Source organism: Mus caroli, chromosome 15 (genome assembly GCF_900094665.2).
Source record: "Mus caroli chromosome 15, CAROLI_EIJ_v1.1, whole genome shotgun sequence".
Taxonomy (NCBI): Eukaryota; Metazoa; Chordata; class Mammalia; order Rodentia; family Muridae; genus Mus; species Mus caroli.
This window is the reverse complement of record NC_034584.1, coordinates 96,553,386-96,569,466: the sequence shown is the minus strand read 5'-3', so window position 1 is coordinate 96,569,466 and position 16,081 is coordinate 96,553,386. Positions and strand designations below refer to the sequence as shown.

Below are 16,081 nucleotides of genomic sequence, written 5' to 3'. Positions count from 1 at the left end.
AAAGCCGTCAACTCTCCCACTAAGCATGCTACGAACCAGCAGCCACTAGATCAGCCTGCCCTTTCTTAAGGAATCATGGGCCGTGAAGTCCTTTGGAAGACACACCCTCCTGAACTGCCACGGGAGTAAGAACTACACCTCCCGGGGTGCCACGCTGAGTCCATCACTGCCCCGCCCTCTTCCCCGCCCCTCTCGCGCAGCCTCCTGGGACATGTAGTTCCACAGGTAGAAAAGTAGATGGTGTCGAGTCACAGAAGAACCACAGGCCCCAGAAGCTCTCGCGTCACTCTTCCCCTCCCCTCCTGTAGTCGGAGTGCTGTTTTTGTTGGTGGTGAAAGGTGAGGGGAACAGCTGATCCGTCCGTGGGGTAAGAAACTTGGCCTAACAGAGGGTGGGCTTACGCGGGGGTGGTCAGCCAGCTTCTCAGCCTGCGAAAGGCTAGTCCGAGAGAACTGTAGAAGAGGACGGTAGGAGCGTTTAGGTTTTAATACTTTACGCACTGAGGAAGCCTCCCCCACGTTTCGGGTTTGTTGGTTTCAAGGGGAGCCTTGAGGGGGTAGCCCGCATTGTCCTCACTTTCTTGCGGGGCCTCCTCAGTAAAGCTCGATCCGATTATGGAGGCTTGAAGGGACTGAAATATTTGCTTAATCTTTTCCAGGCAAGTCTTTGCCCTCACAGACCTTCTCTCTCTTACCCAAATCCAAAGATCCAAAGGCCTTTACTACGCTGAATCCCTGAGGGGAAAACTTCCAACTTGTGGAACGCCAAAACGCTGAGAGCCCTACAGTGGAGAGGACACGGACACACACACACACACACACACACACACACACACAGAGAGAGAGAGAGAGAGAGAGAGAGAGAGAGAGAGAGAGAGCGCATTTGAACATCAGCATCTGACCACATACACTTTAGGTGCCCACCCACGACTTTCAGTTCTGAAGAATATCGGCAGCTGTTACAGATTTTCTTTGTGGGGAACGAGGGGTTCGGGGTTCTCAACGGGTAGAACTTTAGAGACAGATCTCGCTCTACCCTAAGAAGACTTATATTGAAGAAAACACGGAGTAGCTGTAATGAGGGATTTTTCATAGATGGAAAAAAAAAGCCGACAAAACTGTTTCCTATTGCATTGCTGGCCCATCTTTCCTTCTCCGTGGAGTGTTTAATTTCTTTTAAAGTTCCTCCCCCACTGTCTCAGCCTGGTGTGGGTTTGTGGTGTTTGGGGGCGTGCATATGACTAGTGGTGATGTCTGATTGGACACATCAGCTGCACCTGACACAGGAAGCAGATGTGTGGGCTAGAGAAAAGGGCTGCCTCTCCGCTCTGGGCTGAGGTGTATTTTTTTTTTTAAGTTAATATACAGTGAGTTTCATTTCAAACATGCACACCATCCATACTTTGTTCTTATTCATCTCTGAGTACTACTCTGTTTTAACTTTTTTATTTTTACTTCTCTGTCTGTCTGTCTGTCTGTCTGTCTGTCAGTGTGTGTCTGTGTGAAGATAGGTGTACAGAAGTCTGAGCACAGCTTGGGGATATCAGTTCTCTTCTCCCAACCTTGAGTTGGTGGCAAGCACCTTTACCCACCCAGCTATTCTACCCCCTGAACTCTTGATTGTTGTTGTTGCTGCTATTATTATTATTATTATTATTATTATCTATTTTCCAATTAGTTCTCCCTAGCTAACTCCATTTTATCTGCTTATCTCCTGCCATTAACCCAAGCATATGTCAAGATTTAGACTCTTAGAATTGAGGCTAAGAGAAGCCAACAAGAAAATGGGGACAGGGTACTGGAGCGGGCTAACACCCAAACAAATCATTAGCTTTCTAGCTCTGCTCTCGTCAAGATGTGGGAAAAAAAAAAAAAAAAGAATGTTCCTCGTTGAACTCTGCCTTTTCTCAACGCCAAATGTATATTTCCCCTTCTCAGGGCCCCTGACTTACCCTATTTCTAACCTGTTTCCCTGCCTAAGGGTGGGGCTTTCCTGGCTCCAGGCCCCCACATTCCATCTCTGCACACCACCACCTTCCTACTGAATATTTCACTCCACCCTTGAACTGCCACCTCCAGAAGTTTTGATTTCCTGGAATAGAAGTGGAAGGACAGAACCTGTCTTTCCTATTATCCTCCCCTTCTCTAGTCTTGGAGGAAAGCCAAAGCTCGCCGCCTTCTGCTGCTTCCCTAGAGTTGATCAGGCAACTCACGGATTGGTGCCCCCAAGAGCAGGTGCTCCAAGAGCAGAGGAGCCAGGATTAGGTTGTTGGTCCCCCAAACCATAGTCCCCTCTGAAGACCCATCATCGTGAGAGATTGGTTGTTGTTTGGCTACTCTTACGTGGTAAAGAAGCTTAGGCATATGTAAGTGAGACCTGCTTAAACTGAGAGAGGCCCACACTTCCATTGGATTTTTGAATTTTAGAGCCAGACGTTATAGGGGGTCAGATACATTGGGAAGCCAAAAGAATCTGGAATTCCCAAGGATGTTGAGAGATGAAAGGGAGAGACAGAGATGGGCAGAGACCGAGATGCTGGGTCAGTGGGGCAATGAAAAGGATTAGAAATTAGACAGGTGAGGGCCCGTAAGCCAAAGAGGGTACAACATGACAGGGTAGGAAGTTGACTTGGAAGACCTATGGCCCAGGAATTAAAAGTGATACCTTGATACCTTAAAAAGGTCCCACAACCTTGGGGGCCTGGAAACCTGTATAGTGACAGAGACTGTGGGTTAGGTGCACAGGGGTCAAGGGAAGGAAGCAATGGAAAGACAAGTCTATCAACCCTTTCTTTCATAGGACATCAGCTATCTTGAGGACAGCATGGAAGAGTCATCACTAAGCCGGGCACCATCCCGGGGTGGAGTCAACTTCCTGAATGTGGCCCGCACCTACATCCCCAACACCAAGGTGGAATGTCACTACACTCTGCCTCCGGGTACCATGCCCAGTGCCAGTGACTGGATTGGCATTTTTAAGGTATCCCTAGACCCTCTTCTAGCTCAAGATTATGGGACGCAGGTTGGTTAGACTATGAGGAATGGCTAGGTCCTTACATTCTCAGGTTGATAGGGGGAAAGATGACATAGAGGCAGTCAGTATAAAGTTCATCTTTGCCCATCTCTCTCCTGATAGTATAATGTCCTCCAACCTTACCTGACTCTATTATTATTATTATCATTATTATTTATAATAAGTACACTGTAGCTGACTTCAGATGTACCAGAAGAGAGTATCAGGTCTCATTACGGGTGGTTGTGAACCACCATGTGGTTGCTGGGATTTGAACTCAGGACCTTTGGAAGAGCAGTCAGTGCTCTTACCCACTGAGCCATCTCACCAGCCCCTTACCTGAGTCTTAGCATCCTTGGTACCATTTGTTCAGTCCTGCCCACCCTTCTATTACTCACAAATGATAACTCTGTCATCGTGCCTTTCTCTTCCAGGTGGAAGCTGCCTGCGTTCGAGATTATCACACGTTTGTGTGGTCCTCAGTACCAGAAAGTACAACTGATGGCTCCCCCACTCACGCCAGTGTCCAATTCCAAGGTATAAAGAAAGATGGAATGTCGGGTAGTGGTGGCACACACCTTTAATCCCAGCACTTGGGAGGCAGAGGCAGGCGGATCTCTGAGTTCGAGGCCAGCCTGGTCTACAGAGTGAGTTCCAGGACAGTCAGGAGAAATCCGGTCTCAAAAAGCCAAAACATAAAAATAAATAAAAAATAAAAAAATAAAGATGGAGGATCCAAAAAAGTGGTGGTTTGGGGGAAGGCGGAGGGCTAACAGCCATAAAAAGCACAGAGGATAAGGAATATGAGGGCACATAACTCCTAATTGCCAGGCCTAATGGTATTCCAGTGTCATCCCAGCTACCAAGGAGGCTAGGGCTGGAAGATAACGTGAACCCAGGATATCAATGCTGGCTTAGGCAACATGGCTGACCCTGTCTCCAAAAGGGGGAAAAAAAAGACTTTGTGAGACTGTATCCAACAGAGTTCAGCAAGTTATCGTAGGGTCAGCACCAGTAACTTAGAGGATACTGTAGAAAGACGGAGGATTTTAATCCCATTCATTTACACAACGAAAGAGGGACTCCCAGTATAGGACAAGGGAAAGTGTGTGCTAACAGCAGTCTGAGAGACCTGGATTCAAATCTCAGCCCCCTGCTTTACAAGCTGTTTGGCAGTGAGCAGGTGAGTTAGAATAGGGTCCCAGCTTGTAGGATCAGTGCAGGGATTTTTACATGATCTGAGGAATGCTGAATGTGTGGTGTGTGGTGCATGCCAGCAGACAGTCAGTGCCAGCTATAGAATCAATGTGATGAAGAAGAGGACCGGGTGTGAATAAAGCAGGTGTCTAGACAGGAAGGAGGAAGGACCGTATCCCAAGGACCGCCACAGGGGAGTGGACAGTAGGTAGCATGGGAATACTCTTCCTGCTCAATAGAAACAGGGACCTGCTAGCACTTGAGAGTCAGAGATCATACTGGATTTCTGGGCTATTCTTCCCACAGCCAGCTACCTGCCCAAACCAGGAGCCCAACTCTACCAGTTCCGGTATGTGAACCGCCAGGGCCGGGTGTGTGGGCAAAGCCCCCCCTTCCAGTTCCGAGAGCCAAGGCCCATGGATGAGCTGGTGACCCTGGAGGAGGCTGATGGAGGCTCTGACATCCTGTTGGTTGTCCCTAAGGCCACCGTGCTTCAGGTAAGAAAAAAAAAGCAGACTTGTTCCTGGGCCGGGGACACCAAGGACAGCATTGCAAGAGTCCCCTCCTTCCTTCACTTCCCCTCCTCTGTCACCTCAACTGAAGACTTTGGTGGGAGTTACCAGAGGTCTGCTCTCAACACACTCAGCCATTACATAGACAGACACAGAATAGGAAAGCGAGTCATCATAGGCCAGTATAACTGGCATTCCAGAACCGAGCCAGCCTTTCCAAAGGGTGGCTGCCTGCCCTAAATCCTACAGGAGATCCACAAGGTGGAGGAAAACTGCCTCAAGGAACCCAGGGAAGAAAGAGTGTGGGCACAGCAGGGCTCGGAACTGTCTCATTCAGTACCAAAGGTGCTGACCACATAGGGCTCTTTGGCACTTCAGGTATGACTAATCCAGTTTGAGGTATAATCACAGGAAAGATAGCATACTGGATTTCAAACACTTTGTATCTCAACATTTATTTATTTAGTTGTGTGGGTATGTGTAGATATGTATATATGTTAGTGCTTGCATGCCACAACTCGTGTGGAGTCAGAAATCAGCTTGAGGGAGTTGGTCTTCTCGTCCTTTTCAGCGTTGGTTTCAAGGATCCAGGGACCAAGCTCAAATTTCCAGGCTTGGCAATAAGTATTTTATCTCATCAGCCATCTTGCTGGCCTAGCCGTGGTACTTTTAACTTCAATCCCTCAATTACCTTCCCCAGCCATGGTGTGTGTGCATACATATGGATACAGAGGCCAGAATGTTGAGTGTCGTAGGATACTCTGGAGCTGGAGTTACCGGTGGTTGTGAGCCACCTGATATAGCTGCTGGGAACTAACCTCTGGTCCTCTCCAAGAGCGACAAGCACTCTTGACTGCTGAGCTGTTTCTCTGGCCCTCATATACTTCTTATTAAAGTGGATGCTAAAAAATTCAAACTTAAAATTGTGCCAGAAAAAAATAAATAAATACTTCCACCGGGCCAGAGAAGAGTCTCAGGAGCGAAGGCAGATACTACAGAGAGAGCCTGAGAGACCGTGAGGGATAGGCAGGAGGCAGTCGTCCATTCTCCAGACGGGAGAACAGCTGCTCAGCAGGTGAAAACTGGTAGCTCCTCGGAGATTTGGACCACAGTCTCTGCTCTCCAGAACCTGAGCCTGATAAACACATGGACCAACATGATAGGAGGATGGATGTTTGTGCTTAAGTGAGAGATAACACAAGCTTCTACCCAGTGTTCTGGTTCTACATTGGTTATTCTCATTTATACCTCACAGATGAGGAGTTTAGTGGTTTGGCTAGTAAAAACTGTATCTCAGATTTACTCAAATCTGTCTGACTCAATAGAGATAAGGTAAACTTAGAGGAGGCCCCTTGTCACTGTGCCCTGTCAGAGGAAAGTGCCAGACCTGGGCTGAAAAGTGATTGAGGGCCGGCAGTTAAGGTCTGGGCCATGCTGACTTGGTTTCTCTGCCCCGAGGTGTCTATAATGGTGCTTCACACACACACATACACACACACTCTCTCTCTTCCCCCCACCCCCTTTTCCTGCCCTTGTAGAACCAGCTGGATGAGAGCCAGCAGGAGCGGAATGACCTGATGCAGCTGAAGCTGCAGTTGGAGGATCAGGTGACAGAGCTGAGGAGCCGAGTGCAGGAGCTGGAGACAGCTCTGGCCACGGCCAGGCAGGAGCATTCGGAGCTCACCGAGCAGTACAAGGTGGGAGTTGGAGCTAGTGGGGGTGGGGGTGGGAGGGCCTAGACGCAGCAAAGAGGAGAAAGATGTCAATGGAGTTTTTAAGATGGTCCTTGCATCGAGGAAATAGGCTTAAGGGTAACAGGTGAGACTAAGCTTTGAATGATAAGAGGTACATCCCAGTTTGTAACAAGACTCAGTTCTCTGTATCCAGGAATGGTGGCGCAATGCCACATTCCCAGGCAACGGCACCTCCACTCAGCTTTCCCAAGGAAGGTGGCAGGACAGAGGCGGAGCATACGTATAATGGTAAGCCTAAACCTGCCCTGACCCTCTGTCTCTTTTGGTGGAACCTTGATTCCAGGCGCTCTCCCGGTCCCATGGGGAGCTCTCAGAAGAGAGGGACATCCTGAGCCAGCAGCAGGGAGACCATGTGGCCCGTATCTTGGAGTTAGAGGATGACATCCAGACCATGAGTGACAAAGTGCTGATGAAGGAGGTGGAGCTGGACAGGTAGGGGACCTCCCTAGCCTGAGGGTGGCCTCTGTCCCCAAGTCCTCCTTCCCATCCTCCTGGCCTCTGCTTCCCAAAGCCTCCACTCCAGTCCTTGCTACAGATGGGTGTACCTGCTCTCTGGCCCACTGGTTGCTCTGGCCCTTCACAGTTGCATACAGGGTATCCTGGTTACTAGGGCTTTCCTTCTGCCAGCTCTCATACATCTCTATGATGCTGTTCTAGGCCTTCAGAAAAATCAGTTGCTATTTACTGTGTGGTAGAAGCTAAGTAGAACTGGAGATGGAATATCTAGGAGAGATCACTTGAGTCTAGCCTGGGAAATATAGCCAGAGTTCATAATATATAGTCATATAAATAAGGATATATATGTGTATGTATGTATATATGTATATATATATATATATATACACACATACACATATATGTATTACATTAAGTAAATAAACTGTATATTTAAAGCACAGGAAAGGCATTAGGTTCTGTTCTTTTTTTTTTTTTTTTTTTTTTTTTTTTGGTTTTACGAGACAGGGTTTCTCTGTATAGCCCTGGCTGTCCTGGAGCTCACTTTGTAGACCAGGCTGGCCTCGAACTCAGAAATCCGCCTGCCTCTGCCTCCCGAGTGCTGGGATTAAAGGCGTGCGCCACCACGCCCGGCTAGGTTCTGTTCTTGTTGTTGGGAATGTTTAGTGTCACAGCTCAGTGGTAGGATCACCTTTTAAGTGTATGCAACACCCTAATTTCAATCCCAGCACTATAAAAAAGAGACAGAAATGTTGGAGCCAGGGATCCAAGAGTACAAGAAAATCTCTCCTTTGAGAAAAAGTATAAACCGCAGGGATCTTTTGTTTGTTTTGTCTTTTGTTTTTTTTTAAACAGAGCCTGGAACTCACTATATAGATCAGGCTGGCCTCAAACTCACAGAGATCTTCCTGCCTCTGCCACCCAAACGTTGGGTTAAAGGTATGTGCCACCATGCCTGGCTAAATCACAGAATCTTAACATTAAGAGTGGCATTAAGGTATTTAAAAGAAAGTCACTCTTGGTCCAGCCTCTTTCAGTATCAAACAGCTATCACTTTTGTGTCTGTTGTACAGAGCCAAAATCTTCCCATTGGGAAAACAGGGACAGGAAGATCACCAGTTAGACCTTCCTAGGCTACATAGTGCATTATAGATCAGCCTTAAACAACAAAAACCTTTCTAAAGGAAGGAGATGTTCTGCCCCAAGTCTCAGGGCAGTAAGCAAGGTGATCCAAGAGGTTGCTTCACCATGTACTGGGCTTGCCCTAGGTCAGGACAGATGTCTGTGTTCTCAGAGACTATGTTTCACATACCTCGTCTAGCCTACCCACCACCTGTTGTTACATGATTTGGTCCCCAGTGATCAGATAAAAGAACAGTACTATTTTGTGATAATAAAAAATAGTATGAGATTCAGATGTCAGTGTTTAATAGATAAGGCTCTCTCAGGCTCCATGCACATCCCTGCACACATTTGCCTGCAGCCTCTTCTGATCTACAGCAAACTCAGGGTTAATAGTGACTGCCCATTGTCACTGAAAGATTGGATTTCGTCTTGTAATTGAGTGGAAACAGGGAGCCACTGGCATCATCCTGTACAGTGATCCATAAAGAGGAAAGAAGCCGGGCATAGTGTCACACGCCTTTAATCCCAGAGGCAGAGGCAGGCGGATCTCTGAGTTCAAGGACAGTCTGGTGTACAGAGTGAGTTCCAGGACAGCCAGGGCTACCCAGAGAAACCCTGCCTCAATAAATGACAATAACAAAAAAAAAAAAAAAAAAGGAAAGCAGTGGATGATCATGTTCTAGAAGAGCGTGGGTCAGAGGTCTGAGTATTTCCACCCAACACTGTCATCTCATCCACAGGGTTAGAGACACAGTGAAGGCCCTGACACGGGAACAAGAGAAGCTCCTGAGGCAGCTGAAGGAATTCCAGGCAGACAAGGAGCAGAGTGAGGTAAGAGACTCCAAGTGTGTTTGCTTCCTTAGTTATGCAGCTAGTGTTTGTTGAGTCTCTTCTGAATGCTGGGCACACACAAGGGTGAGATGTGAAGGAGACCATGTGTACCCCCTGCCCCACAGTGCAGTACCTGCCCACATCACAAGCAGTCAAAGTGCAATATAAATGTCCCAAGAAAAGCCTAATGCAACCTCACAGGGTCCAGAAAGGTAGGTAAGAACACCTCTTATTAGACTTAGAAACAGCTGTTAAGTGAGGACCTATAATGCTGGTGTAAGAGGAGCCCTGGGACTGGCCAGCTAGTCTAGCCAGTTGGCAGGTAGAGAACAATTGTGGAAGACACCCTAGATCAACCTCTGGTCCACCTGGCTCATGTGCCTGCACATGCATACACGCACACACACACACACACACTCACACACGCACAAGCACATGCATGCACACACATACACACTGATGCAAAGGCTATCAAAAGGAGGAAATAAGAGCCAGGCATGATGGTGTGCTTGGCGTTTGTTCTATCACTCAGGAGGCTGAGGCCGAAGGATTTTTTACTTCAAGGCCAGCCTGGGCTGACACTATGTCAGTAGATAGGAAAGAAGAAAGGAAGGAATTCAAACTTTAAACACTTTGAGTCATAGACAAGTAAATAGTCGATGATAACAGTTTTTAAACTGTCAACTTTACAGCTTCGGTTTACTCTTCAATTTGATAGAAAATACAAAAGAAATTTAATTCTGAATTAACCTAAAAGCACACATCAGTGGATTGGTGCTCTCCAGTGCGTTCACTGTGTGCTGACAGACTTTTAAAAACAGTTTTTAATAATTTAGAGCAAGTTCAGAGCTTAGATTGTAGTTCAGTGTTAAGCAAGGCAAAAAAAGAAAATAGAATGAATTCAAATAAAATATTTGCAGAACCTTCAGTGACTTTCTCGGAACCTTGGGCTTCTCTCGAAAACTGCACAGCAGTGAAGGATTGGAGCGGGATGTGATGGTTCTTTAATTCCAGCACTGGAGAGACTGAGGCAGGAGAATTGCCACAAGTTCGAGGTCCTGGGCTACATAGCAAGATCCTGTCTTAGAAATATAAAACAATACAAACAAACATGTGGATTGAGTTAAGTAGAACAAAGAAAGATGCAAGGAGCAGCCCGAGGGAGCTTGTGCAGAACTGAGGTAAGGTGCGGAGGTCTGCAGTTGAACCTCCTTCCTTTAGCAGTGAGACATGCTGGTGGATGTCAGGTAGAGGATGCACATGGTTGAAGAATTGTACTGAAAGTCGGGTGATGGTGGACAGCACAAACCTTTAATCCCACCACTAGGGAGGCAGAGACAGGCAGATTTCTGTGAGTCAAGGCCACCCTGATCTATAGAGCAAGTTCCAGGACATCCAGGAATGTACAGAGAAATCCTTTCTCAAACAAAAAACAAAACCCAAACCCAAAAAACCAATGGTACTGAGAAGCACTGACTGCCTGATCCTGTTTTCTGAGTAACTGTTACAACACTATCCGGTCAGCCCACAAGAACAGCCATGCCTGAATTGACATGGTCGTGGCAGTAATAGAAAAGAAAAGATAGCTGTGACCAGGGTGGAGAGTGGAAAAGCTATCGCTTTCTTCTGTGAACTGCTGGGGAGAAAAGAGAGCCAAGAATAACACCCAAGTGTCCAGTTAGGTGAACTGAGAAGTACTCAGTACAGCAGACATGAATGACAGAAGTCTGAGGAAAGGCTAAGCATGGTGGCATGCACCTGTGACCTCAGCATTAGAGACAGAAACAGGCAGAGGACCAGCTACATAGTCTGACTGCAGGAAGAGGGAATAGAGAGACGGAGCCTTGGGGGAGGGGAATAGAGAAGAGGAGGGAAGAAAAGGTCTAAGGTGAGAGGTGCAGTATTCTGAGCTTTAGGGGCCATCCAGACTGTTTTGACGTAAAGGAAAAGTGGGAAAGCAGGGTTGCCTTAATAGCCTGGGACTGAGACCCAAGAAGACAGGACAGGAATGATTGGCTCCACTTGTGCTGAATCTAAGAAACAGCCCTCTCTCCTCACAGTAGCAGGAAGGCAGCCTGCCCGTGGCTGTCTGAACACTCATCCCCTGATGCTTACCTGCCTGTGGCTGTCTCAGCACGCATCCCCTGATCCTTACCTGCTTTCCATTTGCACCAGGCTGAGTTACAAACGGTCCGAGAGGAGAACTGCTGCTTAAATACAGAGCTGCAGGAGGCCAAGAGCCGTCAAGAAGAGCAAGGTGCTCAGGTCCAGCGACTGAAGGACAAGCTGGCCCACATGAAGGACACCCTGGGCCAAGCCCAGCAGAAAGTGGTGAGTGAAGGCCTGTAGGTGGTAGGAAGCAGTGCAAGTTCCAAGTAGTCTTGACAAATTTGGGTGTGCAGAGAAGAGGCAGAGGTGGCTAAAGTGAGCAGCACAACCCAGTGGAGGGGCTCCCTGGCTCACACGTGGTTGCCTGTGGGATCTGATCTCCTGTCTTCTTTGGAGGCCGAGCTGGAGCCCCTGAAAGAGCAGCTCCGAGGAGTCCAGGAACTTGCAGCCTCAAGCCAGCAGAAAGCGGCCCTCCTTGGGGAGGAGTTGGCCAGTGCAGCAGGAGCTAGAGACCGAACCATAGCTGAACTACACCGCAGCCGACTGGAGGTGGCTGAAGTCAACGGCCGACTGGCTGAGCTCAGCCTGCACATGAAGGAGGAAAAGTGCCAGTGGAGCAAGGAACGGACAGGGCTGCTGCAGAGCATGGAGGTAGGGGGTGACCCTCCCCTACGTCTGGGACTCCAACTGTAAGTTGGGTGCTCTGGGAGGAGAGAAGAGTGGGTGAGATCCTGGGAGGTTGAGGAGAGATGCCCACTCTGCTTTCCAAACATGAGCCAGCCCAACAAGGCGTCCCAGTCCTGATCACCAAAATCCCTAGTTTACCATCCTTGGTGTAGAAACATTTGCTGTCATGGGCACCAGGCCCTGCCGTAGTACCAGTTCCCGCTTTCAGGTGACTCAGAAGTGAGGATATTGGTCAGAAGCAATTTGGTCCCCCAGACATAAAAGAAAGACCCAGAGAGGGCAATGCTATTTTCCTGTCATCCTTTGCCACTTCTCCTCCTCCCTCCCATCTTCCCCTGCACCATCCTAGGCTGAAAAGGATAAGATCCTGAAGCTGAGTGCGGAGATCCTCCGACTGGAGAAGACAGTGCAGGAGGAGAGGAGCCAGAGTCACGTGTTCAAGACTGAGCTGGCCCGAGAAAAGGATTCTAGCCTGGTGAGGTGCCTTGCCTCCTCGGGGTCAGACCTATGTCCTGACATATAGGTCTGACTATACGTTGACTCTGAAGTACCATGGGCTGACTTGGGTACCTCCCAGCCCTCTTGGTTTGAATGTGTGCATTCCATTCCTGCTCATAGAATGCACCTCTGGGCTCTGGGATGACATACAAGAATTACAGGGTGGCTTCCGTTATTACCTAAACCTCTTCACCTCAACGTAAGATAGTTGTTAGCTAGGGCAGCATTTGAGAGGTAGAGTTTAGGACTTTGGCCTGAACCCGGGGTGGGGGTGGGGGTGGGAGGGAGCAAGACAAGGGCCTTGTGGAAGAAACATTGGCTATGGAGCAAGAGAGGACATAGTTTAACTTTTGGACCAGGTTCTTGGTGACACATTGCAGGCTCCAGGTTCTATTACCTTTCCCTCACAGGTGCAGTTGTCAGAGAGTAAGCGGGAGCTCACAGAGCTGCGGTCAGCCCTCCGTGTGCTTCAGAAGGAGAAGGAGCAGTTGCAGACGGAGAAACAGGTGAGGGTCACCTGTTGCCGTAGATGAGACCCTGGATGCCAAAGCCAAGCGCTTGGGTGCTTAAAATTCTGTATCATCTAGATACTATCTTGGCTCAGAAACTAGAATCTTTTTGAAGATACAAAGGTTGAAAAGGGGCCCTGACCCTTCTTAGAAACTGACGTCATGCTGGGGAGGAACACGAGAAGGGAAGGAGGCGCACAATAGAGGAGAACTACCCATTAATGAGGATCTGCCTTGTGTGACCACCAAGGAAAGGCCCAGCAAGCAGCAAGGCAGGCATCTGCAGGCTGCAGCATCTGCTTCCCCTTCCCCAATTGCAGGAACTGCTGGAGTACATGAGGAAGCTGGAGGCCCGCCTGGAGAAGGTGGCGGATGAGAAATGGACTGAAGATGCTGCCACAGAGGACGAGGAAGCCACTGCTGGGCTGAGTCTGTACCCCCAGTCTTGGGACACCTCTTCCGCTCCCCCTCTCTTATGTGCTTTGAAGCAGCCTGGCTGTCCCTTCCCATTCCCTGGGCCCTCTGTAGTTGAAGGGTCTCCCTCCTCAGATTCCCATGGCTGACCTTTCCTTTCTTCTCTGTCTGCCTTCCCTCTCAGGCTGCCCTGCATCTCTGACAGACTCAGAGGATGAGTCCCCAGAAGACATGCGGCTCCCATCCTATGGCTTGTGTGAGAGTGGAAACACAAGCTCCTCTCCTCCTGGGCCTCGGGAGGCTTCTTCTCTTGTTGTCATCAACCAGCCAGCACCCATTGCTCCCCAGTTCTCAGGGCCAGGGGAGGCCAGCAGCTCAGACTCAGTGAGTAGTGAGAACCCACATGGAAGTAGAAAGCAGTGGGTAGGGTCCCACCTGAACCACAGAGAAAGCCTGCACCATACTCTGGGCTCGTTCTCTAGCACTTATACTCTGGGGTGGAGGAGGCAGACCTAGCTTCAGACTCCGCACTCAGAGCTCAAGGCCAACCTGGTGTAGATGGGGCCAGCCAAGACTATACGGTGAAATATTGTCTCACCTAAAACCCAGGCCAGTGCAATAGCCTTGATGCTCCCAGGTCCTGTCCTGTCTCTGTCCCCTTGCCCAACCTCACCAGCCCTGGCAAAGCCCTGTTCTGCTTCTCCCTTCCTGCCACTCTGCTGTCCGGGACCAGCCTTGGCTTCTCCACCCTTACTTGCTACTTGCCCACCTCGGAACCCATCCCAATCCTCCCCCGTCTCTTCCCAGGAGGCTGAAGATGAGAAGTCAGTCCTGATGGCAGCAGTGCAGAGTGGGGGTGAGGAAGCCAGCCTCCTGCTTCCTGAGCTCGGCAGTGCCTTCTATGATGTGGCCAGGTGAGAGCAGCACAAAGAGGGGGGAGGTCAGTGTGCAAGCAGCCTGCGCGCCCTGCCCCTAACTCCCCCTTCTTGGCTCAGCCAAGACAAGGTACCAGTGTGGTTGACAGGAACGCCCGGCTCCCTCCACAAACCCCAGGTGGCTTCACATTCTCTCTCCCTCCCTCCTTTGACTGGCTTCTGTGTTGTTCTAGCTTCATCTTCCGTGGAGCCCAAATTGTCCTGCTCCCCCTCTCTCCTGCCCCTTCCCCCTCCCCAGCCACCAGGTAGGTACCTAGGTCTTCCGGGAGGAAGAGATGGAGACTGAGAGAAGGACCGCTATCCAGAGCATCTGTCTGGCTATGCTAGAGATGTTGCTCATCCCTGACTTCCTGGGAAACTCTAGGAGGGGAACCTACAGTATGGGCAGGTACCAGGTGGTGCCTTCTGCCTGGCTCTCTAGTCCTAGTCAGGCCGACAGGGCCTCAGGAAAAAGAGCATCATGGCCTGGCCCCCAACTCTGCCTGGCGTGTGGGGCTTGAGGCAGAAAGGGCCAGTGCTGTCATTCTCTCTCTCTGCTGGAGCAGGAAGATGAAGAACAGTGTCAGACTCATTTTCAGCCCCATTAGGCAGCAGACGGAGATGGAGGGAGGAGAGCGGGAGACTGGGGGATGGGTTCTGCACTACAGATGCCAGCAGGGCCTCATGAAGAGAGGACTTGGGTATCTGGAGAATATTTTAAGCAGAAGAAGCCATAGGAGAGGCTTGAACAGAGAATGACCAGGATGGCACGTTAGGAACAAGGAACCACATGGGTCTTGTTCCCTGAGGTCCCCGGGTCAAGTAGGCAGCAGAAGCTGGGCTCTGCAGTGCTGCCTGAAGTCTGAGTCCCTGGGAGGGGAAGGGGAGACTCAGGAATTCAGGAACCTTCTTCCATTGCTATATGGCAAGTTTGAGGCTTATATCAGAAATAAAAATAAAGGCAGCAGAGAACCCTGACCCTGTCTGTCTTTCCTCATCTCTCTTTAGTGCCTTTACAGTGAGTTCCCTGTCAGAGGCCAGCCCTGGGGTCCCAGCCAACCCTCCATGGAAGGAGTGTCCCATCTGCAAGGAGCGCTTTCCTGCTGAGAGTGACAAGGACGCCCTAGAGGGCCACATGGATGGGCATTTCTTCTTCAGCACCCAGGACCCTTTCACCTTTGAGTGACCTCACCTCTCCCTCTTATGTAGACCCACACGCACACACAGAGCCATATATGCAGTTTGATCTCATGCTTTTTCTTTTTCTTTTTTTTTTTTTCTTTTTTTAAATCACACCAGGCTTTATAATGTTCTGTTCCTACAGACCATGCCTGCACCCTGCTTTCATCCCAAGCCTTACAACTCCATCTTCCATCCTGACGTCTTTGTCCCAAGCAGCAATCTGTCTTGGAAGCAGTGGCTGAGTTTACTTTTCTGAAAAGTAGTTTAGAGGAACCAGGATGGAGATGGCTTTCCCTTGTGGGAAAAGAATTATTCCCACAATTTATTTACTGCTAGCCCAAGTACACACACACACACACACACACACACACACACACACACACACTACTCCCTTCTGATGCCCCAAAGCCAACTCCTGGGGTACCCTACCCTCTCTTGTTCAGACTTTGTTTGTTTATTCAAGTTTTCTCTGGGGCCTGCATGGAGGTGGCAGCGTGGGCTTCATGACCTCTCAGGTCTTTCGGTTCTTGCCTACCCTTGTTCTTTCTGTCACCCGCCCCAGCCTTTCCCACAGCCTTAGGCCATAAGTTTGAAAGATTCTTTTGTATTTTTAAGGGTTCCTATACCGTCTCCTGCCACCCCACACTGAAGTCCTCAAACAGAAAAGAAAATGTATTTGTGCCTTCTGTGAGGGATAGGGGGACAAGGGATCCCAGGTGTCCCCACTTCCCATCCCCTCACCTTCTCCAGCCCCGCCCCCCACAGCAATAAGAACTTTCTCCCTTAAACTCTCCTCTTATTTGTAGTTTGGACAAATATATTTATATGATATGTGTAACCGTTGTCATACGTATGTTCTTTTTTTTTTTTTTTTTTTTTTT

General features: G+C 49.2%; 1 protein-coding gene across 2 annotated transcripts; it reads left to right on the top strand.

The window, feature by feature from the left end:
• Nucleotides 1-285: 285 nt before the first annotated feature.
• Calcoco1 (calcium binding and coiled-coil domain 1) lies at nucleotides 286-16,038 on the top strand. 2 transcript variants are annotated; one of them, XM_021183476.2, is made up of 15 exons: nucleotides 286-367; nucleotides 2,800-2,979; nucleotides 3,447-3,549; nucleotides 4,516-4,706; nucleotides 6,260-6,418; nucleotides 6,759-6,907; nucleotides 8,797-8,887; nucleotides 11,063-11,218; nucleotides 11,393-11,647; nucleotides 12,033-12,158; nucleotides 12,592-12,687; nucleotides 13,011-13,119; nucleotides 13,289-13,488; nucleotides 13,912-14,018; nucleotides 15,027-16,038. In XM_021183476.2, the coding sequence occupies exons 2-15, from the start codon at nucleotides 2,824-2,826 to the stop codon at nucleotides 15,202-15,204; spliced, it is 2,076 nt and encodes a 691-aa protein (XP_021039135.1). In that variant the 5' UTR covers nucleotides 286-367; nucleotides 2,800-2,823; the 3' UTR covers nucleotides 15,205-16,038. The 2 variants fall into 2 exon arrangements, with proteins under 2 accessions (XP_021039135.1, XP_021039137.1); XM_021183478.2 differs by having other exon boundaries at nucleotides 308-338.
• The last annotated feature ends 43 nt before the right edge of the window (nucleotides 16,039-16,081 follow it).

Coding starts and splice junctions, on each gene's coding strand:
- Calcoco1 (XM_021183476.2), top strand. CDS start 2,824: ATGGAAGAGTCATCACTAAGCCGGGCACCATCCCGGGGTGGAGTCAAC. Junction 6,419..6,758: donor AGCTCACCGAGCAGTACAAG/GTGGGAGTTGGA, acceptor CCTTGATTCCAG/GCGCTCTCCCGGTCCCATGG. Junction 11,648..12,032: donor GGCTGCTGCAGAGCATGGAG/GTAGGGGGTGAC, acceptor GCACCATCCTAG/GCTGAAAAGGATAAGATCCT.